Below are 24,529 nucleotides of genomic sequence, written 5' to 3' on the forward strand. Positions count from 1 at the left end.
TGCATTTTAACAAAAGTAGATTAAATTAAAATTGGAGTAAAGAATGTTTGGAGTGTTACATTTTTATTAAAAGAATAAACAATAAACAAACTAAATCAACAAAAGCCTTCCTTGTTTCATGGCTTCTTATGGAATCTAATTACACCTTAGGGCTGTGACACACGGGGAGATTCCTTGTCGCGGGAAACTAATCTCCCCGAAATTGCTGATGGGATGGCATACATGGCGCTGCGATTTGCCGAAGTTGCCGAAGTTTCCTTTCAGGGCAACTTCAGCAAATTGCGCCACCACGTATGCCATCCCACCGGTGATTTACATCCCCTTATTGGTAACAATGTTTTTGTGCTCGGTTTTTAGCCTAATGTACTGCCGGTAAACCCAACATGTATTCACCCCTTGAATTTAGTTGTGACATATAAAAGCCACTATACTTGTGGAGGCCTCCTTCTCTGTTACTTAACTAGTGTAATAAAATTTATATTGCTTTAATACGACAAACTCATCAAAAATTGTGGATACAAAGACAATTGATAAAATCATAATTACAACAAATCATTTGTAAGCAAGTACAACATTTAGAACACACCACAAACAGTTCTATGTTATCCAGAGCATATTATAAATCAGCCATTTAGTCTAATTTCTACCAAAATGTAGTCTTTTTTAAACTTTAAAGGGGACTGGATAACATATGTGCCACCCTTGCAGATAGAAAGCAAACATGCAACTGGGGGATGTCCTGACTCCATTTCCTTTACCTTGGTGTTTCCACCTATTTATTACGTGGGCCAGAGACCATGCTGGTTGGTCAAATTAGTTGTTTTCTGCGGCACACATACAGCTGCGTTCTAAAACAGTGTACTATAGGCTCCAGGTAGTCATGAGCAAGCCTATGACTATGAAGTGCAACAAAGCACAAATGTGTAAGGCTGTGTATTACCTACTATGTGTACTTTCCTTTTTAACTTTTATTTACACAGCCTGGCTACTTTGGATTAAATAAATTCCAGATCAAGATTCTTGCCTTTGATATAACACATACCATTAACTCTTCTGGCAGAGAGTTAGGGGCAGATTTTCAAAATGTGAGATTACGGGGCACATTCATTAAAGTGCGACAGGTCCTATTACAAAAAATTGGTATTTTTTCAAAAGTTTACAACTTTTGCGTATTTTCTGCGATATCTTCATTAATTTGCGCAATTTTTTCATACTTTGCGTCAATTTGTGTGACAAAATCGTATTTCCATTGAGTGCCATTGAGTTTTATGGGAGGCTTCCAAAATCATGCATTGAAATTTCAAAGTCAGAAAGGTTTTCCCGCCTTTTACAATCATTCAGATACAAACATTTTGTGACTATTGGATCGCCATTCGCAAACGATCGTTTCAGTATGAAAATTTCGGAACTTTCGAATCATAAGTATGAAATCTTTGTATTCAAACTAACGGAATTTTCGTGACTTTTGCAATCATCAGAAATGATCGTATTTCATGATTCGAATTCGTGCTTTAATGAATGTGCCCCTAGAAGTTACTACAGATATACTCACCCACTTTGTATTCCTATAGGAATATTAAAAAGCATATTTATCAAATGATGAACTCTAACTTTCACCTGTTGATAAATACACCCATGGAATATATAGAAAAGTGAGTTAATTTTTTTGTGGTTAGCTCTAATTTCACATTTTGATAAATCTGCCGCTTAGGGCGAGTTGATGCTTCTACACAAAAATGTGAAATTAGTGCGTTTCTCTTCCAACTAACCTATACAAATTTAAAATACTAAGGGGTAGATTTGTCAAAATGTGAGATTTGAGCTCACCAAAGAAAAATTCACTAACTTTCTGTTCATTTTTTGAAGTATTTATGAAATAGTGAACTCTAACTTTTATCCATTGATAAGTAACCATCTAACCATCCCATATAAATGAATAAAAAGGGAGTGAATTTTTCTGTGGTGAGCGATAATCTCACATTTTTATAAATCTGCCCCTAAGTATATCCCATTTGAATTCAGTTAAATTTCAGGTTGTAACACAACAAATTGTGGAATAGTTCAACAGGCTAAATACTCATGCAAGCTGTGGCACCGGTTTACTGGTATAGTGTGTGATCTGTATGTGTATAACAATTATAAAATTAAATTAAAAAAAAAAAAAATATATATATATATATATATATATATATATATATATATATAGCAGCCATTAACTCCAGTGCATTTGGTGAAATTTCACTATTTCACATTTTTTTCCCAGCAGAGCAAAACTGTTTTGTTTATCACAGTTATTTATCTTTATATTTGTGTTGATTTACAAATCTATTATAACATATTACCCCATGACCTTAGTGGCCAGACAATTATAAAAATTGCATAGTATACTAGATTTACAATTAGCATGCTAATGTCCCATTGATGCTGAGTCTTGTTTTAGATCTGCAGCTGATCTGGACTTCATCTTAAAATGGCCAAACAGTCTCCATTTAAGAGTTCCATGGCCATAAATGAAACAAAGTTCATCACCAGGTAAGAGATTTTTATTTATTAATATTAAAGGAAAAGTTTACCTTGAAATATCAAAGAAAAGTTGAATGTAAAATTTTACATTTACAAGTCTTAACAAAATTCAAGATGGTGACCCCCTGTTATAGAAATTCAAAAACTTTAGGCTGGTGCAGTAAGTTCAGTATATAAAACACCACATTTCTAACTATATTTGGGGGTGTTTTTTGGGTTAATTTTTCCTGTAAGGGTTTCTCTAAAGAGCTATCTTCCTATCACGTATGCAAAATGGAGCCCAGATGAGGGACACTTCCCTATAGCTTCCACTGCTGAGAGTGGAAACAGGGGTAATGTAGTAGAATAGGCAGGAAAGCCAAAATGTCAGGCAGTCTTGTGGTCAAAAGACAAAGGTATGCGCAGGCAAAGGTCAAACAGACAATTAGTTGGCAACAAGCAGGCAATATTTACACAAGTGAAATCAGAAGGCAAAGGCAAGATCAGAACAGGGAGAAGGTAGGCAACAGGCAGCATGGTCAAGCAGAGTCAAACAGGCAGGGTCAGGAACCAGAAGATCAATATGAAGACACAGTCTTCGTAACTCAGCTCGGCTGAAAGATCACTCAGCAAGGAATTGCTGAGCCTGGAGTCCTTAACCGTTTTACTGCCAAGCGATCGTCGCAGGACCGGCTTACAAGCAGCAGACACGATCGCATCGCTTGTTCCTGCTTCCTCCTTCCCTCCCCCCAGTACCGGCCCACTTACTTCCTGGTACTGGACTGCAGCATGGAGGACAAAGCAGCGATCTGATCTTCAGGACAGGTAAGGCTGATTTTATTTTTGCACTTACACACACACACACTTACACACATTTATACACACAGCGCACAATTTAGCAGTTTGTTTTTTTGGGGTTTTTTTTTTCATTTTTCACACTTATATACACTCATATACACATTGTCACACAACTTTTACACATGTACACATACCCAAACACTTTGGTTTTTTGTCTTTTTTTCATTTTACCACTTTGTTTTTAGTTTATTTTACCTAAAAACTGTTTATTTTGACAGCGTGACTATTGGATTAAATATTCTGACCACTAATTACACTGTTGTGTGACTTATTTTGTTGTTTCACTGATTTGCACAATTTTTTGAGGTTTTATCGCATTTTTATCCCTGTATAAGTGTTCCTAATCTGTTTTTAGCATAGCTTTGCCATGTGTAACTTTGTGTACAAAAATAACTTTATCTGTTTTGAATTCATCAGAATGTGTTTCCAAAAATATATGGTTTTCTGGGGGTCTCTGTATAGTTAGGGGGGGGGGGGTTACTGCACATAATACACTGACAGGGGGCTCTGTGTGCAATAGTTGATTTGGCAGGTGAGAAATCCATATGCGCTATTTTCATTTTGGGGTCAGTACATACCGCAGACTTTGGTATATCTATGCATATTGGGCATCAAACTGTTCAGTAGACCTTAGGTGTTTCTATTTGGGGTGATTTGCCTTTATCTGATCTTTATCAAGAAATTGTGAGAGATAAATGCGGCAAATTGCAACATTGTTAATGCGATTTTCTGAAATGTCATATAAATCTGCAAACTTAGGAAAGCTTTACGGCTTAGTACTTTGGAGCAAAAAGAAATGTGTACCCATTATAGATTCAGGGGAATGTGTACTTTCCAAAAATATATGGCTTTCTGGAGTGAGTGTACTTTTTTGTAGCATAAAGGATGTAAATGTGTTGATTTTGCAGGAGCTGAAATGATAGATCATATGGGGGTATGTTCCAATTGGGGCCCCTACATGCCAAATATTTAGTTAAACCTATACATATTGGGCATCAAACTGTTCAGTGGACCCCTGGCGTTCAAATTTAGGGTGTTTTATCTTGGTACCTAACACTATGTGGGAGATAAGATGCTGCAGTGGAAGCTTTGAGGGGATTTTTGGAAATGTCATACAAATTGTTAACTTTAGAAAAGCTTTCCGGCTTGGTACTTTGGAGTAGAAAGACACGGGTACCCATTTTAGAATTGGGGGAATGTGTACTTTCCAAAAATATATGACTTTCTGGGGTGAGCGTACTTTTTACTAGCTTTATCCCACATAAATGATGTAAATGCGTGGATTTTGCTGGAGCTGAAATGACAGAAATGATAGATCATATGGGGGTATGTTCACATTGGGGCCCCTACATGCCACATACTTAGGTAAACCTATACATATTGGGCATCAAACTGTTCAGTGAACCCCTGGTGTTCATATTTTTGGGTGTTTTATTTGGTTACTTTATGACCTGTAGGAGATACTATAGACTGGAAGCTTTGAAGCGATTTTTTTTTTTAAATTTCACAAATTTTGATAAAACCAATAACTTTAGGAAAGCATTGCAACTTGATAGTTTGGAGTAGACAGACAGTTGTGCCTATTCTGGATTCCCCATAATCTGTTCTTTCCAAAAATGTACAATTTTCTGGGATAAACCTTCTGTTAGTGGAATTTTTGTCCTTGAAATCTAAATTATGCAGCTTTCTGAAGCAGTGCTTTGGAAATTTGGTAGTGTACTGCTGGGAGTTTGTGACCTATACAAGTGAGAAATCTCCATTAAACTATATATATTTGGTATTGGCACGTTCAGGAGACATGGGACTTTCCAAATCAGTTGTATATTCGTGCATAAAATAATTTTTGTTTCTAGTATGTGTGTTTATATTATGGAATTTTTTTTTTTTCATTTTTAAACATTTAGAAGCCTATATCTTGTTACAGAATTGGAATTACACAAAAATTCTACCATATTTTGAAAGCTTAGGTCCTGAAAAAAACGATATATTGTTTTCCTGGGTAAACTAAAAGTCCCCCCGAGGAAAGGCCCCTAAAGTGAAACAGGGAAAAATGTTCAAAAACTATTCTGCTTTGACCAAAACGGCTGGCAGTAAAAAGGTTAAAAGGGCTTTGCACATGCATTGGGGATGTGCACTAGGATGGTGCGGTTAGTGTTGCAACTGGTGCGACATGCATCAGAACCACCAAAGTGTGCACAGTGTATGCACAACTTTTTGTGTGCCCATATTGCACCACAACGAGCAGGACACCCATGCGCACAGCTACACGCTGAACAGGATGCAAACAGCTGGATGCCGCAGAGCATAGTAAATTCACTGATACAGCTTTTTAAGTGTGGATGGCAGGTCCCCTTTAAATGGTATTAAGTCACTTTACACACCTACATGAACTCTAACGCCATGCTAGTTACCCTGACCTTATGTCTCAGCTCTTCCTTTTAGAATGTAAGCTCTTGCGAGCAGGGCCCCCCCCTAGTGTCTCCGATCCTCATCCAAATGTAACTGCAAACCACTTTTGTGAATTGTTTATATGTACATGTTAACTGTTCTGTCTTTTGTACCATTCTATTCTGTAAAGCTGCGTAAATTGATGGCGCTAACTAATAATAATAATAATAATAATAACAATAATAATAAATATGTAGTTGGGATGAATTTCCACCTACTGGAAAAAGGTAATGCCTTAAACATTGTGTTCCTGATTTAAGTAAAGAAAAGAGGAGGGGGGTCTGCAGAAAAGGGCATTTTGATCTTCATAGTTTCATAGTGCCATGAACCTTAGCAATTTCGTAGTCTAGCTGTCAAAGTTTGATAGAAGTAACAATTGTTTTGGCTGCATTTTGATCTCCAACAGAGAGGGGGAATATATGCCCTTGTGCCATGAGCATTTAATAAATAAAATCAATTTCATAGTAAAAACAGAAGTAGCAATGTTTATTATAAAATGACTTGGTACATCTGTACTTGCACATACATTCGATCAGGTTGTTAATTACTTTCCTTGTTGATTACAAGATCTGTTATGCAAATTCTTTGTGAATTACAAGCTTTGCATGCCACCATTATACAAGGTAGTTCTCTGCACTTTCTGTGATTTGTTTATTTATCATCCTTTATTTATATAGGATTGATATGTTTACACGATGCTATGCAGAGATTGTTCATCATTCCCATCAGTCCCTTCCCTAGTGGACCTTCTAGTCACAGGAGCTAGGGTCATTTTCACCAGATACCAATTATTCTGCAAGATCAGCAGAGCGGTTATGTGAAATTAGCATAAGCATTTCTAGTTTCACCCAAATGCTTATTGTATATTTTGTTGTCTAAAGCCGTTTGATGTAACCTGAAGACAACAACTTCAAGGGACATTCCAGGTTCTGCAAAACCGTGGGTGTGACCTGGGGTTTTTTGTATCTGTAATTTTTTTTTTTTTTGTAATTTGTATCTCCTTACCTTAAAGGGCGATGGGGATTTATCAGAATTCGAGTTTGTTTTTTCATGATTCGAGAACAAATGCAGAGAAAAAATGCGAATGCGACTGAACTCAAATATTCTTAAGAACCATGAATAGTTGGTAATAAAAGAAAATAGGCATGAAAAACTTGACAAGTAAAAGCTGGCGAGGTCTCTAATAACTTTATTTATTTATTTTCCCAGTAATTAAAACATTTCAGTTCATTGAAGATGAATGAAACAATGTGATTTCGCCAGTGTACAACTTTTTTTCTGAGACAAAACTTGTGTGAGAATATTCTGTTGTGCTTTTTTTCTTAAATAAGCTAGCATTTGAGAAGAGAAGTCTCACAAGTTTTTATTTGCACAAATTTTGATAAACCTGCCCCTAATCTGCGTTAAACATTTTATCATGTCTTATTTTTCATCTCTTAATGTACGATTCACTAAAAGTAAATTTGCGTTAATTTAGACGCGATGCTGTTTGCGTTATTTAAGTTGCGAAGACTATTTTGTGCGGTATTTGATGCAACACGCGCTAATTAAAGCAGCGTGCTACTTGTTGCACGCTCTAATTAACGCACGTGCGCTACTTATTGCGTGCACGCCATATTAGCCATACACACCATTACGTTCGTAAAACTACTTTTTTTGAAAATTACCATTTCCCTGCAAACTGGAGGCTACATCACTCTAGGGCCAACACATAGTTTAAAAAATCACACTGCAAAGTCCATATTGTGTTGCTGAAAGCTCATGAACTGTACTTTTCTATATTTACCGCCTGCCCCAAGTAGGTGTTAATTTTCGCACAGACTAATGCGATATTTAGCACATCTAAGTGTTTGTGAATCATGTGTTAGTATTATTTCTGCGCGAGAATTAATGTAATGTGGTAAAATTAACACATTTGGTTGCGCACTATTTAATGCACGCGATATGCGACTTAACGCATTCGATAATACTTTAGAGAATTGCGTGGGTTTTTTTGCGTCAATTTTAACGCAAAAAAGCATGCGATAATGCTTATCGCACTTTAGTGATTCAACCCTATTGTTTGTACATAGACAAAGAAAAGACTATAGACCAATATAGAGTAGCTATGCGTGATATGTTCTGTACTTACACTAATGTTCTAAGAGAAATGGCACATGGGGAGCTTTTTTACTCGTGGTGAATCTCGCCTCAAAGGAAAACTATATCATTATTACTATTCTTACTAGTCTCATTACCCCACAAGAGTTGCTTTACATAAATATTCAATGCAGGTGTCTAAACATGGCTGATGGGCTTGATGGATGATTAACATGACGATGATAAGCAGAGGCTATAAACACTGGTGTAGCAGTCCTTGTTCTTTTCAGACCATCATGCCATTGTATTCTTTTTCATAACATCTGAGCAGGTTGCAAGCACTTTCAGTATAAACATATCTAGTGTGTTTTTATTATATCTACAATAAATGTATTTTCATTTTAATGCCAAACATGCTCAAGGCAGTAAAAGTTTTCAAAAATATATTGTTTTGAGTTTTAATTTGAATTTATTATGAAGTTTCTAATTGTATTTTGGATAATCCTGCCTAGCGGAACCACTGTTTTTCAAACTACTTATTGGTGCAACCAACAGTGCATATTTTCATAATGTACACACAGAAGAAAAGAACCTTTTGTGGACATATTTAATATTTGCTTTAGATGTTTAGCAATAACAGTAAATACAATTTAAAAATAGATGTATTACATTTATTAGAGGGATGACATTTCCAGGTTTAGCGGGTATACTAGCTTGTAACTCTAGTGTGTATATATAACAACAAAAGAAATATAGTAACTCTATATTCTAGTGTGTGTGTATATATATATATTATAACAACAAACATACAGTATTTGCAGCCATACAAGATTGTGGTTTACATCTCTGGCTGGATGTGGCCTGTGTAAACTACAGGGTGGGCCATTTATATGGATACACCTTAACATAATGGGAATGGATTCCCATTATGTTAAGGTGTATCCATATAAATGGCCCACCCTGTAGTACAGATTTATGTATCTGAAATTAGACACCTTTTGTACGTTTTTAGTATGGGAATGTAGTAAAAATCTTTGATTTAATTCTTTTACTGACTTTTTTTGACTGACCGAGCCTTACTGGAAACTGAGTTGCTCTGAAACATATTTTCAATATGCCAAGTATTGCCCATTACCCACCATGGAGGGTATTAAACATAGTGCTATGCTTTCTGTTGTAAATCACTGGAAAAATATAGTAGTGTATTCTGCAGATAAACCTATATTTTGCATACTGGTTGGATAGGTAAATGACCTCTATAACTATAATCAAAAATTTTACACAACATATTAAGTCATCCATATATCATCCATATCCTTTAATGTATTTAAAATATTGATATTGTTTCAAAATAAAAGATATGGGTACTTACTTTCTTAACTGCAGCTGGATTCACATATTCACAGGCAGGTTTTATCAAATTCCTGACCACGTGTGTGACATCTGCCCAAATCTTTGATTCCAAAATTCCTCATTCTTGATGAATCTGCTTGGAATGATGCAAATTCTGATTCCTTCAAATCCATACAGTTGACGGTCCCTTAGGCACTTATGTACAGACATTGGCTTCCTGATCCAGGTATTCAAGAGACTGCTGAATGGTCAGATTGGGGAAATTGTGCCCTTGTCTACACATTTGTCTACTGGCTGCAAGTTTAAGATTAACAAAATTAGACACATGCAATTTGTCTTGAAAAATATTTGAAGTTGAATTGGTGCATGTATCTAAACTTATTTATAGTATATTTGTTTGTAATGTGACTGCTACACATAGGGGCACATTTATCAAAATGTGAGTTTAGCGCTTAATACATGAAAACTCACCTACATTCTATTCATTCCTATGTAATTTTTAGAAGTGTATTTATCAAAAGGTGAGTTCTAACTTTCACCCATTGATAAATACACATCTAAAAATCCCATAGGAATGAATAGGATGTGGGTGAGGTTTTATGTATTACACTCTAAACTCACATTTTGATAAATATGCCCTATAATGTTATAGAATGTACTGGAAAAGGGTCCAATTTTAGTTTAAAAATGAATCGAGTAATGAGATTGTTTAAAGAATAAGTATACTTTTTTTTTCTATGAGTAAAATTACTGCAGAGAATGTAAAATAAACTCCCTGCAATACTGGATATAGGTAGGAAAAGAGGCAACAGGAATAAGTGAAACGGGGAGAAGAAAATAAATTAAAATGAACAAAGAGTATGCAAAGAACTAATATTGATAGAATAGTTCCATATAAAATGTTAATGTAAAGTTATAAATAATCATTTCAACATATATAAAAGTGAGATTTGTCTGGGTACAGTTATAAATGAAGCTGATATATTTGTCAGATTTCTTAAACTAGAGAGGTTGTAATTATGCTTTGATAGTTATAAAATAATTTATTGAAATATACAATAAACTTAGTATTGAAAGAGATTTGATTTGTTAGGAAAGAATGTGCTATTTTTCTTTAGGGCTATATTGGCTTATGCATCAAAGGACATTGTCTCATTTTGAATTTATATGGGTGGGCCCATAAAAATTTAAACATGATGACAACCATGTAACTGTATAAAAACAGTGCCGGGTATAAAGGAATGGTAATGCACATTAGTACTGATTTAGCATCTAGGCACAGTATAGCACAAAGTTTAGTGCAGAATTCCATCCACATTTGCAGTTATATATTTTCATATTCATATTATTCCTATTGTTAGATTTGAAAAGAACTAAACTAAAATGAATTCTGTGGGGAGTGGTACTAGCAGCCATGCATTGGTGTAAAATGTACATTCTGATATATACGTGTCTCCTCTTCTTGAAGAAGCTTTAGGGTGACGATACACTGAGCTACTTAGTAGCAGCTACTTGTCATGGCTACTAAACACCAGATAATGCCCTGCCATAGACAATACTAAGAATTGCCTCTGCTAAACACACATAGAGACGATTATCAGTAAATGATCAGTATTGTCTATTTTTGTAGCTGCTACTAGTAGCTCCGTGTGTCATCACCCTTAGAAAAACAACCAACAGCTACAGGGTCTCATTTACTAACAAGCATACTAAACTGCACCAGTATAATTACCAAAAGCAATCAGATCTTTGATTTCATCCTCTAAAGCTGCCCTTACATGAATCAGCAGCTTATCTTGTTGTGTATGGACCCTCCCGATGACCTATCTGATAGGTATCTGGGCAAAAATCAGCCAACTATATATCGAGTATTGGTGCTCATTATGGTCCAGTCATTGGCCTGGGGGCCAAATAATTGGATCAGCTGGATTTAGGCCAGAATGTAGAGGACCACGTTGGGCAAAGATCTGCTTCTTTGGAGACCTTGCCAAACAAATAGATCTTTTTTGTATATGGTCAGCTTATCTTGTAGTAGAAGTTAGAAAGCTAAAACGTTGATTACTATGGGTAATTATACTGGTTCAGTTAAAAGCAATATCAGTGGATCGCAGCCTGATTTTTTTGTTAAAGTTTTGGGAAATATTTTGTATTTTAGGTATTCTTTCACTTTTTGTTTTTCTTTGGTTCTTTGTGCATAAGAAACATTGCTAATTCTTGGTACTTAAAAATTTAATTGATTATCATTGTGTCATTTATTTTAGAAGCCAGCTAGACTCCTTATTGAAAACATATAACTGTTACTTTAAGGATCAAAAGAATCTGCACATATCTTATCACCAAGTAAGTAATCTATTTACATTCTATGAGTTACTTGGAACGTGATTTTTTTTATGAACAGAAATAAGGAACAGGCTCTTAAAGACCACAAAGGTAACTGAGTAAAATTAAGTTAAAAATAAAAACTTTATTTGAGCATCATCTCTATTGCCTTGTGTGTTTTGTGCTCCAAGAGCACTTAATCATAGGTTAAATAAGATCAACAGGAAAAAGCTATTTATACACACAATAAAAAAAACAATAAAAACACAGATAGAAAAAAACTTGTTAAGAAACAGGATATTCTCTTAAAGAGACATTACATTTTTTTCTGTAGATATAATTATGCATATGTACAGATATACATGAAATATAAAAAATAGAATGTAGAATATAGCTAGTCAAAAGTTTCCTAAAGTGCTTTTATTTTAGAAACTATATATATCAAGTATATAAAAAAGTGCATATGGTTTCACAGTGTAACATGCAATAAATAAATAAATAAGCTAATAAAAGTGAAAGGTATATATGTTCATTAGAAGGATAGTACAAAAAAAACAATTTGTAAAAGGACAAAGGAGCATTCCTGGGGGGGATCTAATAATGGTATTATGGTACATCAAATTCAGAATTCATACTTAAGGGGATTTGAGTACCCAAATTAAAGATCCAAAAAGCTTGATGTTAAGCATATTACAAAAAATATCCCCCCCTCTTGGTTTCAGGTGAACCCTTTCGATCTCTTGGACCCTGACATAAGATACAGCAGATGTTATAATAAATGTCATGAGACGTTTGTTTCTCTTTCTCCTTTTATATCCGCTAAATGCTCCCTTATCAGGCTCCTAGATGTTTATCCCATGTAGTGCATGTTGCACCAAGTGCAATTGATGTACTGTCTGATTTCAAATATTTACTTCATAGCAGATTAAATGCATCTGTCACCAGCAGAAAGATATGAGCATTTCATATATCATTTAGATTCATACTTAAGGCCTTAAGGTCCCCATACATGTTGAGATTCGCTCGTTTGGCGAGATCGTCAAGCGAGCGGATCTTCACCCGATATCCCCACCTACGGGTGGGCAATATTGGGGATTGAATTATATTGACAGCAATGGGGCAGTCTGAATTTTCTAACCTGGCCGATCGATATCTGGCCAATTTCAGGCCAGATATCAGTCGGCAGGCCCCTCGTTTGTGCCCCTACACAGGCCGATAAGCTGCTGAATCGGTCCAAGGGACCGATATCGACAGCTACTATCGGCCCGTGTATGGGGACCTTTACTTGCGTTTCTTAACCAAACAGAATTCTCAGACCCATGCTCAGTTACCATACTTGGAGAAGAAATGTCTTAAAGTATGATATGTCTTAAAGTATGGTTTCTCTAAACTACAAACCAACAGCCTGGTTCTAGAACCATTTTTAATTTGGGATCAGTATATAGAATTGGGAGATACTGTGCAATTACTTGTTTTAACTGCGAGTACTTAGAACTATACAATAAAACACACATTGGGCTATTGGAAACATTTACTTTTACTACTTTTACATTTACTTTTGCTTACTAATGTTAAAAGAAAAACAGCATTAGTACCATTTAAATAATGTGAATGTCCAATTTTCTTAGTCTTAACTTATCACATATCACAATGTTTGTACATCATGAGTTTATGCTAGCTTATTAATTATCAAGCAAAGGTAATAACATATTCTGTGAAAAAGTCAGTTAAAAATGAGCAACTGTGCTTTACAATAGCAACCTAAAAAAAAACCACATATTTCCTAAGACAAGTTGGACAACCAGCATGAGGGATTGTCCTAAATTTCTTATTAACCATGAGGTTCAATATTCATTTAAATGTGATAAGGTTTTAATTTTCAGACAATGGGCCAAATTCAATTAAGTGAAAAAAAGGTTTATCACATAAAAACTTTATCACATGAACACTATATTGAAGTCTTTGGGGGAAAACCGAAATTGAATTAGAAGAATTTTTTTTTTTCTCCTAAAATTGAAACTTGTCCATGAGGTTTCACTTTATGAACCATAAGATACATTTTTCTCATTTTGTTTAATCTGGCCCAGTAGAAAAATAGTGTTCTTATAGTACTATAAAACAAATAATCCACTACTCATTTGTACTTGGCTGCTGCTCTGCTCAGTAGGCATCAATAGTAAGAAGGTTGAAACAGCACATTTTTATTCAGTTTTATTCAGTAGTAAGCACCTATTTTTAAATATATCCACTTTACTCCAGTGATTACATTTATCCTTTATGTGTATATACTCTCAAATGCAAGAATGGTTTTGATTTGGGATAGATCTGAGCCAAATGATCTGGGCTGCAGTAACAAACCAGTTTCGGAAACCAAGGAATTGGCTTATTAAAGGAACAGTAACACCAAAAAATGAAACTGTATAAAAGTAACTAAAATATAATGTGCTGCTGCCCTGCACTGGTAAAAGTTGTGTGTTTACTTCAGAAAGTCTACTATAATTTATATAAATAAGCTGCTATGTAGCCATGGAGGCAGCCATTCAAAGGAGAAAAGGCACAGGCACATAGCAGATAAAACACTATTGTATTCTACAGAACTTATCTGTTATCTGCTATGTAACCTGTGCCTTTTCTCCTTTTTTCCAGCTTGAATGGCTGCCCCCGTGGCTACACAGCAGCTTATTATATAAATTATAGTAGTGTTACTGTAGCAAACACACCAGTTTTACATTATATTTTTATTACTTTAAAGCTCTTTCATTTTTTAGTGTTACTGTTCCTTTAAGCAGAAAAGTGTCCATTGTGACTTATCATGCATTAAAGGAACAGTAACACTAAAAAATGAAAGAGCTTTAAAGTAATAAAAATATAATGCACTGTTGCCCTGCACTGATAAAACTGGTGTGTTTGCTACAGTAACACTACTATAATTTATATAATAAGCTGCTGTGTAGCCATGGGGGCAGCCATTCAAGCTGGAAAAAAGGAGAAAAGGCACAGGTTACATAACAGATAACAGATAAGTTCTGTAGAATACAATAGTGTTTTATCTGTTATCTGCTATGTGCCTGTGCCTTTTCTCCTTTGAATGGCTGCCTCCATGGCTAAATAGCAGCTTATTTATATAAATTATAGTAGACTTTCTGAAGTATACACACAAATTTTTCCAGTGCAGGGCATCAGTACATTATATTTTTGTTACTTTTATACACTTTTATTTTTTGGCGTTACTGTTCCTTTAAATATTCCCGTACATAAAATAATAACATGAAGTAAGGATGAAATAATACATCAGGTCCAGCCATTCTAAAATACTCTGTGCAATGATACATATCCGTGATATCATCATTCTTAGGACTATGGTACAAATAAACATTTTGTATGTTGATGTTGCTACTTGTGACACCGCTAAAAACATGGTCATATAGCACCCACAGTTAGCATTGTGGATGCAGTTTTAAAACGTTGTTGGTGTGTTTTTGGCTGGAAATGGCATTACAGTTGACTGTGTCTGTGCAACTAAACATAATAAAAACTCTTTTTAGTGAGGAAAATTAAAACAAGAGACAAAAATATCTGAAATTCCCTTGTGTGCTGTTACAATATGTTTCACTTTAAAATCAGCGCAACCCAGTTGGTTTACCTTTAGCAGATCTATATATAAAGACTGTCAACTTGAAGTTTCTCAGAAAGCACATTTCAAGCATCAATGTTTTTAGGATGAACATGGAAAAATCGTTATTTTTGGACTAATCGAAATATTTTGGGGAGTACAACGGCCAATCAGATTCCAGATGCAAGATGAAAAATTTCCCTTTTCAGAATGTATCCAGCTGCCAGAAGTTATTGGTTCAAGTATAACTAAAAGGTACTCTAAATAAATTGCTTTATATTCCAGAAAAACAATGGGAAATGGGTTTGAAAATGAAACTGTTATTTAGAAGAATGTCTCATAGTGTACTTTTATGTGACACCCTGATTATTGTTTGTACATAGTGACAGAAAAGAGCTCAGCTCATCTATAGAAATTGGAGTCAATGTTTGAGTAAATGGTAAAAAAAAAGTCTGGGATGTCAGTCTCTATATCATACTAAAAGTGATTTCTGTTTGGTATATACAAACTTAAATGAGAGTGCTGCCTAGGGAAAATAAAGTCTTAATTCACCAATTGAACTACCAATGGTAGCTAAGTGATCTTTTTTGTATGTGCTTTGACGCAAAAGTCCTGAAACCCTTATATGCTCAGTGAACCTGAAAATTGTTAGAAACTTTAGAGGTTCAGGACTTACATATGTACCAATGTATTAGATTATAAGAACATATTTATAATTAAATGATTATTTTGCTTAATTTTGCAGTGGAATGATGCGCTGGGGTGAATTTGATGACCTTTACCACATTAGTGAATTAGAAGAGACTCAAGTGAGTTCAGAGGAAGATACAGAGAGCAATAATGGTAAATATTTACCTTTTATTAAATAAATAAAACTGCATTTTTTAGGATATTGTTTTGAAAGCACTCCTTTCAGATTGTAAGCTCAATAAGGCAGGTTTCCTCCTTCCTCTTCTGCTTAACACTTAGCATTTAATCTTGAAAAAGTCTTGCGGTTTTAGGCGGATATCATGCCATTCATTCGGGTGCAGGCACAGGTAGGAGCCTATGGCGCGTATATTCGGCAAGCATTTTTCGGCTTGCCAAAATTATACACCATACGCATAGTGTGGCATGAGCCTTCAAAATGTGCATTCATTTACTTGAATGGAAATCACCTGAACTGACAAGTGCACTCACAGGTCAGGCAATTATCCCACACAGATGTTCACTGCCTGTCAGGCGCAGCCACAGGTGGGTGGCTGGCAGGTAGGAGCTTATATGCCGTGTAATATGGGTACAGGGGGTACTGCGCTTGTGGATAGCCAGGAAACAAGTTATGTTGCTGAAACATGATTTATTAATGAAAATTGAGTAAAAGAATATGGATGTCCTTACAACAGGCCAGTGGTCAGAGGCAGGCAGAAGACGAAACAAATCCGTAAAACAGGCAGAGGGTCTAGACTGGCAGCAAACAAGGAGGGTCCGGAATAACAGGCAGTGGTCAAAGGCAGGCTGAAGGCAGGGAGAGTCCAATAATCAGGCCGAGGTCAATACCGGGAGATCAAACAGAGGTCAGGAACAGGAGTTGTGGAACAGGGTAAGGTAACGGAATCAGGCAGGTATGCGGGCAGGAGTCAGGCAGGAACAGGGACTGGAACAAGCAGGTAAGGTCACTGGAAAGTAAAAGGCTCAATAATCAAGCAACCAGGGGTTGCTTGTGACAGGCTTATAAAGCCTGTTAATTGACTGATTGCAACCACCTGGGCTAATTAAGGGAGGAGAAGGTGAACATAAACACAGAAGCAAAGAAGAGGGGTTAACAGAATGTACAGGGCTGGATGCCCAAGGTCTCCAGTGGCTCAGTGAGGTAATGCAGAACCTGCCTAACATAGAGTCCAGAGTTCTGGTACAGGCAGGTCCTGACACTGCCAAGGGGCAGTACAACCACTTTGCCACACAGTCCCCCAGCATATACTGTGGGGTGGCAGGTGTGATTAATATAGTAAGGGGTGCCCTCAAGAAATGCAAACTTAGTTGACCCCCCTTTAGTTACCCAAAAATGACAGCATAGAAAGTTTACACTAAGACCAGAATTTCCCTTGTATGGTTGGGGGTAAGCAACAACTTTATTGAACATAAACATTTGAACCAAAACCTGTCTTTGACATAACATTAATGCCTAATTGTCAAGCACTAGATGTGTATGGGCAGGGGCTTTTCAGGACTCGGTGCATCCCTAAGGCAGCCTAGTGGATGCCAGCCCACTTCGAACCTCCTGCCTGAACATGCAACCAAAGAAAATGTTGGGGTGGGAAATACTTGTGTTCATAGTCTGTTATTTCAAGTTTGTCAGCAACTTGATTCTGTTGTGGACTAATAATAAATCGTAGTACGACAGGAGTACAGCCTACAAACCCACAATAACTTTTTGGATATTGGATTTCAAATAAAGGCTGATAGGGCACAGGCTAATATTTATAGGGAATATATCTGTGTTTGATGCATCTGTACTGGCTGAAATGCCTTACAGGAAGCAGTTCTATGATAGCAACAATGAATAGAATCTAATAATAGCAACAAGATTGTATTTTCCACTAATTTTTCTAATTGTTCTCAAAAGGCTTAACTTACAGTTATGACAGCAGTACGCTTAGACCTAAACTCAAAGAAGACCCTCCGGATTCCCCTTCACTGTACAGAACAATGAGTGATGCTGCACTGGTTAAGAAGAGGGTGAAACAAAACACTTCTAACAGAGAAAACCAGCAACACCGTTTTTCCATAAATGGACATTTTTACAACTACAAGGTAGTAAAGTTTGTAATTTTTTTTATTTCGGCCAATATATTTCTAGAAATTAGTAGTGAATTTTGGAATAAATAAAATATTCTCATCAAGTAAAATTAGTTTGAATAACTTTAGTGCATTTACAACAACTGTATTGTTTTTTTCTGATTTACTGATAATAATTAATGATTTCTTTTTTGTGCATTAAGGTTCATGTTGTATACACACCATGCAAGTTCCTAGTTTTTTTTTTTTTTTTTTTAAATATATTGGCCAATGTTGTCAGAAGAATGATTTTGTTTATGTATTTATAGCAGAGGTTTCTGTTAAGATTATTAGATTCAGTGGTTTAACTACTTGTAACTATTGTTATTGTTAAGTTTCCCAGTTTCCCGACTTTTAATTTTGTATAACAGATGATAGAAACTATTCAAGATACAATGGTTTGTGATTTACAGTGTATGTTATAATGCTGTCCTTCTCTGTTCTTCCATAAATCATCTGTCATTATTTTCTTTTATATGCTGTTATTTTACTTTCTCTTTTACTGCTTGTTCCCCCACTCTTCTTTTCTACTTCTACTTTCTTCCTTCTTTTCATCTTCCTTCTAAACCTTTATTTATCTTCTTCCTTAGCTTTTATTTATTTTTTTTCCCCAAATTTCCTGTCTGTGTCTGCCCTTCAATTGTAAGCTTTATTTAATTCTTCTCTTCTATCAATAACCTTCTCTCCTGTTTAAATTCCCCCTGGCATTCTGCTGTTTTCACACAGATAAAAAAAGACGATAAAAGCAAAGGCACATTTAGTCGGCAAAGACTGGGCCTTATAGCAAAACGATGAAGGATATAACAAGACCATTAAAGGAGAAGGAAAGGCTAAGTCACTTGGGGGTGCCAAAATGTTAGGCACCCCCAAGTGACTTAGATCGCTTACCTTGTCCCTGGGCTGGTGCCCCAGTTAGGAGAAAAAAGCACCAGCCCAGGGTACTTGTAGTGAGCGCTTCCTTCTTCCTTTTTCTTCTGCCGGCGAAATCCATGGGCCGGCGCATGCGAATAGGAAGTAGGAAGCGCTTGCTGCTACCCCGAGCTGGTGCTGTTCTCTTCGTACAGGGGCACCAGCCCGGGGTAAAAGGTAAGCGATCTAAGTCACTTGGGGGTGCCTAACATTTTGGCACCCCCAAGTGACTTAGCCTTTCCTTCTCCTTTAATTAAAATTAATAAAATATGAGGGGGAAAGAAGATACAGGGTTTGAACATAGAAGGCCTTGATAGAGAATGAATTGTAGAGCTGATGTGAAGTGGCAGCAAAGTTGGTTTAAGTTGGTTAAAGCATTTAGATAGTAAGGTTACCCAGAGTAACAGTTAAACAGTTACAATTGGAAAGTGTTAGACAGTAGGGGGATGGTTCTGCTTGTGAGAACTTACATCTTAAGAATGTAGCCCTCTGCTACAGGTGTTAAACTATAAGGGTTTACTGGAGTCCTCTGTCTCCCTTATAGGAAAAAGCAGGTATAACAATACATTGACATGCCTCCACCCAAGACACGTACATATTATGTTATAATGCTCCACCTTGGAAATTTCTCTGAATTATAGTTGCAGTTTTCTGAACACAATGAAAATATCCAGCGCACAGAATGCAAATGCAAAAAGTACAAATGGTCTGCCAGTCAGGAGTTTCTTGAGTCCTGGAAAGAACTGCCTTTGGTTTTCCCTGACCTAAAGCATGCTTTTATCTGGGAAGGAAGGATTCATTGTGGGTTAAAATGTCTCCAACTGATCATATTTTCTGCTCTTTGGGCTTTCTATTCCATTAATAAATGGAGTTAATAACTGAACTATTAAAACTGTTAAATGAAAACTATACCCCCAATGAATATTTAACCAATAATTAGTTTATACTTTGTTAAGTGACCTATTATAGAATCTTGTCAAATTAAAATCTGTATCAATTAATATTGCCCTTTTGCATCTTTTCTCTTGAGCCACCATTTTGTGATGGGCTGTGTGCTCCCTCAGAGATTACATGACCAGAAATAATGCAGCTCTAACTGTAACAGGAAGTAGTCTGGGAGAAAACGACAGAACTCTGTCCATTGGCTGATGTGGCCTAGCATGTATGTGTGCCTTGACTTGTTTGTTTGTTCCTATGATCCCAGGGGGTGGCCCTTAATTCTTAAAAAGGTACATTTTTATTTAGGAGTACCCAATGGCAAATACTACTAAAAAAGTACATTTATATGGAAATGGTTTATTTAGATGAGAGTTTTACATATGAGCTGGTTTATGCAATTTATTTTTTTAGTGACTTTCTTTTTTTGGGGATATAGTTTTCCTATAATGCATTAAAAATTAAAATCACAAGTTGCTACGTGTTTGTAATACTGTGAGCAGGTGTATAGGTGTACTGTTTCATTTGTTTTTGTTCTTGGTTTCTCTTTTTCATACCTCACCCATTCGGAAGATGTTCAAGGAGTAATAGCAAAATAGTTTTTTGGTAACATGATAATGATGCCTAAGGTTAACTTGGTGGATAAATCTTTGTCAAGATGCAACCTTTAGGGCATCCACCTTGCCTAAGCTGCTATTCAATGCTATTTATTTGTCAGGGAAATACTTTTAGTATTACATTTATTCTTACATATTACCATCGTGAGGGCCCTGTCTCCTTCCTAATACCGTATATACTCGAGTATAAGCCGAGTTTTTCAGCACAAAAAATGTGCTCAAAAAGTAGCCCTCGGCTTATACTCGAGTATACCTTCCCCCTACCTACCTCCCTCCACTTGTGCCTGGCCTGGCGACTCTCGCCGAAGTGAATGGACGTCCGTCCATCTGTCTGTGTGCACGCGCGTCACGGACGCATATGCGACCTTGTATCCTCAGTTCGTGCTTTGCCAGGAGGGACCGATTGTCAAATACTATATCGGCGCGCAGGGAGACACACACCTGCTCGCACACGGCGCCTTGCATTCTAGGTGCATTCTTCAGTGCAGATGCCGTCCTGTATCCTCAGATCCTGCTTCGCCAGGAGGGACCGATTGTCACATACTATATCGGCGTGTAGTATTTGACAATTGACAAGTGACAAGCGCACACGGCGCCTTGCATTCTGGAAACCAGCTTCGGTGCACGGACACACACCGCGCCCTGCATCCTCAGATCCTGCTTCGGCAGGAGGGACACAAGTGGAGGGAGGGAGGACAAAGGACGGACACAAGTAAATAAATATTATTTAGGCATTTTATTATTCACACCGGCATTTCAATTCTCTCCAGGGCCCACCATGGGTAAGTCTTGCTGTATACAGATAGTGGTGCCAAGGTAATTTAAGAGTGCATTAGGTCTCAAAAAACTTTTGTGAGTACAGGGTGTAGATAAAGGCTAAAGCTTTCTTACTAAACCTCAGCTCCAAAACATAAATACCTTGCCAATGCAAAAAACAAGGAATATAAAATAAATATACAATTAAAATGTATTGTATTGCTCTACTTATTGACTGCAATTGGAGATGTTACCCTTGAAAGTGATTAGGATGACAGAGCAGAAGATGCAGAAGGAGAGGGCTTTGCAAGGCAGTACCTGGGGCAAGAAAGTATTACCCATAACTACAGTTTGTGATATCATTCACATTTGCATTACCCCAAGGCTTGGTAAACGGCACACGAGCCAGAGTAAGTAATTGGTACAATAACTTGTTATTTACAAAAATTACATTTGTATTAAGTCCAGCATCAAGTATTATTTTGCGCTTGTAACTACTATTGTAGTACTGTGGTGGGACTTGTACACTGGGGTCCAAGTACTTGATAATTAGTATGGCAGCTTCCTTAGCGTTCCTAAACTTGCTTTTGTCTGCTGCTGTAGCATTTTTCTTTCCCTAAAGTTATCTATTTATTTATCTGTTATTTATTTGATTATTGAAACTTTCCCTTGCAGTAAAAGCAGTAGCGGTTGCATTTCCCACCCTAGGCTTATACTCGAGTCAATAAGTTTTTCCAGTTTTCTTAGGTAAAATTAGGTACCTCGGCTTATATTCGGATCGGCTTATACTCGAGTATATACGGTACTTTCATATACTTATTTCCTGGTATTTATATAGCCAAGACATTTCTGCTGAGATTTACAGAGATTATACATTACTCACATCAGTTTCAGCCCAGTGGAGCTTACAATCTGAGGTCCCTATCACATTTGCACATTATTAATAGGAGCCAATTAACCTGCCTGTATGTTTTTGGAGTGTGGGAGGAAACCCACACAGACACGTTTCATGTCTTTTAAATATATTGCAAAATATGGACATTCATGATTAATGTCTGAAACCTTTTCAACTTCACTCTCAAATAGAGAACTCTAGTTTTTGGCATATAGGCATGAACAGAGTTAGGGGAATGGTCAGGGTATAGCAGGATATGGTAAACTGTACAGGGCCAGGGTGTTCTGGGGTTGTGGCCTAAACCTTTTTTATATCTTTGCCACCCTTTAAAATTAAATTATTACCAGTGGTTTTAACTTATAGTTTTACTGGTAAAAAATTACACATTAGTGTAAAACTAGAAAGGGAAGTTTGAGAACAAACTTGTTGGTTTGTTGGTTTGAAAAGCGTGAAGTCACTGAATGAAATCTGGCTGTTGTTGGCTCCTCCCACTTTTTTAACCTTTGAACCACAAATACCCAGTGACTAACTTTGGAAAGTTTAACAACCCTGGAATTAATACTTAAATAATGGCATCAATTTAAATATAAATCAATGAAATTTAGAAGAAGTATGGAGAGTTTGTGTGTTGTACCTCTATACCCCTAAAACTGTAGGGGGAGTAGCGTTTAGAAAATGGGGGGCGCTAATAATGAGAAAAAGCAGAAGAATAAGTTGAAGAACAGTATGTTTTTCAACCCAACATTATTATATTTAGTTTTACAATTTATTTAAGAACCAAATGCCTTACCATCACCTAAGTAACTATAATTCTGAAGTTTTACATTTTCGAATATGACTAACTCTGGGATGTCTTTTTCAGACATCAATTTTCACTCCAGCCTTTGGATCTCAAACAAAAGTCATGATAGACAGTAATATGAAAACAGAAGAAGTGATCAAACAGTTGCTACATAAATTTAAGGTAAGTTATGGTAATTTAATATCAGGTTCAAAATGTCCATTCGGGTATTGTTGTTAGAGAGGGGTTTTTACACAATCACTTGAATGGCTCGTGAATGGTAAACATTTAAGCAAATCTATAGATTTTATCTAGAGCTAATCATTCATATAGTGTATTAAGTTAAACCCTATAATAAAAATAATATGTCTTGTTTAGAACTAACAACTGACAGGCTAAGGATATTGTGTTACCTGTCATGCTTGTAAATGAATATAGGCATTGCAGAGTGGCCTGGTCTTCATTTGACTCAAGGGCAGTTATAAAAAAAAATGTAAATCATAGTGACTTGCTCTTATCACCTAGAATTTCCTGTAACGTATTGCTGCCCTATAGTTATTGCCAATTCTAAAAAATAGTCTTTTAATTCTGAATGAAAAGTCTCATATATAAAGGACAATGTACCCCCAATTGTAAAATATATTGGTTATTAAAAGTCATCCTGAGGAGTTATTTTTATTTTTAGTTGTTGCGCAGGATCTTTATACTACATTCTTTACATCTAACTTTTAAATATGTGTTAAATACACAGAAATAAGGATTTGATTAAAATCACCCATCAGATGTTGTGTCTTTATCCTTCCCAGCAAGGCAGTTTTGAATGAAAAGAGCATTTGCCTTTGCCTGTTTTTTCATACTAAAAATACAATGAGCTATATTATTAAAATACTGAGTACCCTTCACAGCATGTGCCTTTATAGAACTTGTGAGTTGTGGTCTGCCAAACTGTAGTAACCTGTCTACTTACCCTTTTAATGTCAGAATGTTGCAAATTTGAAAATAAGTATAGTTCAAGGGCAAAAATGAATAAGGGAACAGTTGCATTTTTACTCCACCTTTTTATTGTGGGGGAAAAGTAGTTGCCAAATTCCACTAAATTACTGTGTATCTCTCAAAATTTTGTTGCTATTATTTTTTTACAGGTTGAAACAAGTCCAAGTGAATTTGCACTATATATTATTCATGCTACAGGCGGTAAGTAATAATCTCATGGCTGTGTGTTGCTAAAGCCTGACTATACTATATATTAACTATATACATAGTTAATATAGTTATATACATAGTTAATCTAGGCAAATAAAAAATCAGAAACACAAAAGCCTTGTGTACGTATATATTTATGTTCATGTACATATACAGACCTATTTATATACACAGCTCACATATTGTATATATAATACTCATCTGTAGAAATTAAGATTGTAAAATTGTAGTACTGGATACTATTCATACTGTAAACCGGCTTCTACAATGAATAATGTGCAGTATATCTAGAGAATAGTGCCTAGCTTGCCATAAAGCACTTTAGATACCATGTGAGAAAGGCACTTTTGAATTACTCATCTTTACCTTCAGTCCTATTTACTGTAAATGTTAATATTAAATATTTAATAAGGGTAATATTCTAATCTACTCCAGATTTTGATAAC

At 36.1% G+C, this 24,529-nt stretch overlaps 1 protein-coding gene across 2 annotated transcripts in view; it reads left to right on the plus strand.

Moving 5' to 3' along the window:
- rassf6 (Ras association domain family member 6) overlaps positions 1-24,529 on the plus strand; it is a 28,267-nt gene that overhangs the window by 1,760 nt on the left and 1,978 nt on the right. For both annotated transcript variants that reach the window (XM_012959542.3, NM_001006705.1), the window contains 7 exon segments: positions 2,441-2,532; positions 11,502-11,580; positions 15,279-15,427; positions 15,918-16,015; positions 17,775-17,962; positions 22,962-23,063; positions 24,023-24,074. In XM_012959542.3, coding sequence (XP_012814996.1) covers positions 2,471-2,532; positions 11,502-11,580; positions 15,279-15,427; positions 15,918-16,015; positions 17,775-17,962; positions 22,962-23,063; positions 24,023-24,074 — 730 coding nt within the window. In that variant the 5' untranslated portion in view covers positions 2,441-2,470.

Source organism: Xenopus tropicalis, chromosome 1, assembly GCF_000004195.4.
Source record: "Xenopus tropicalis strain Nigerian chromosome 1, UCB_Xtro_10.0, whole genome shotgun sequence".
In the NCBI taxonomy this organism is placed as follows: Eukaryota; Metazoa; Chordata; class Amphibia; order Anura; family Pipidae; genus Xenopus; species Xenopus tropicalis.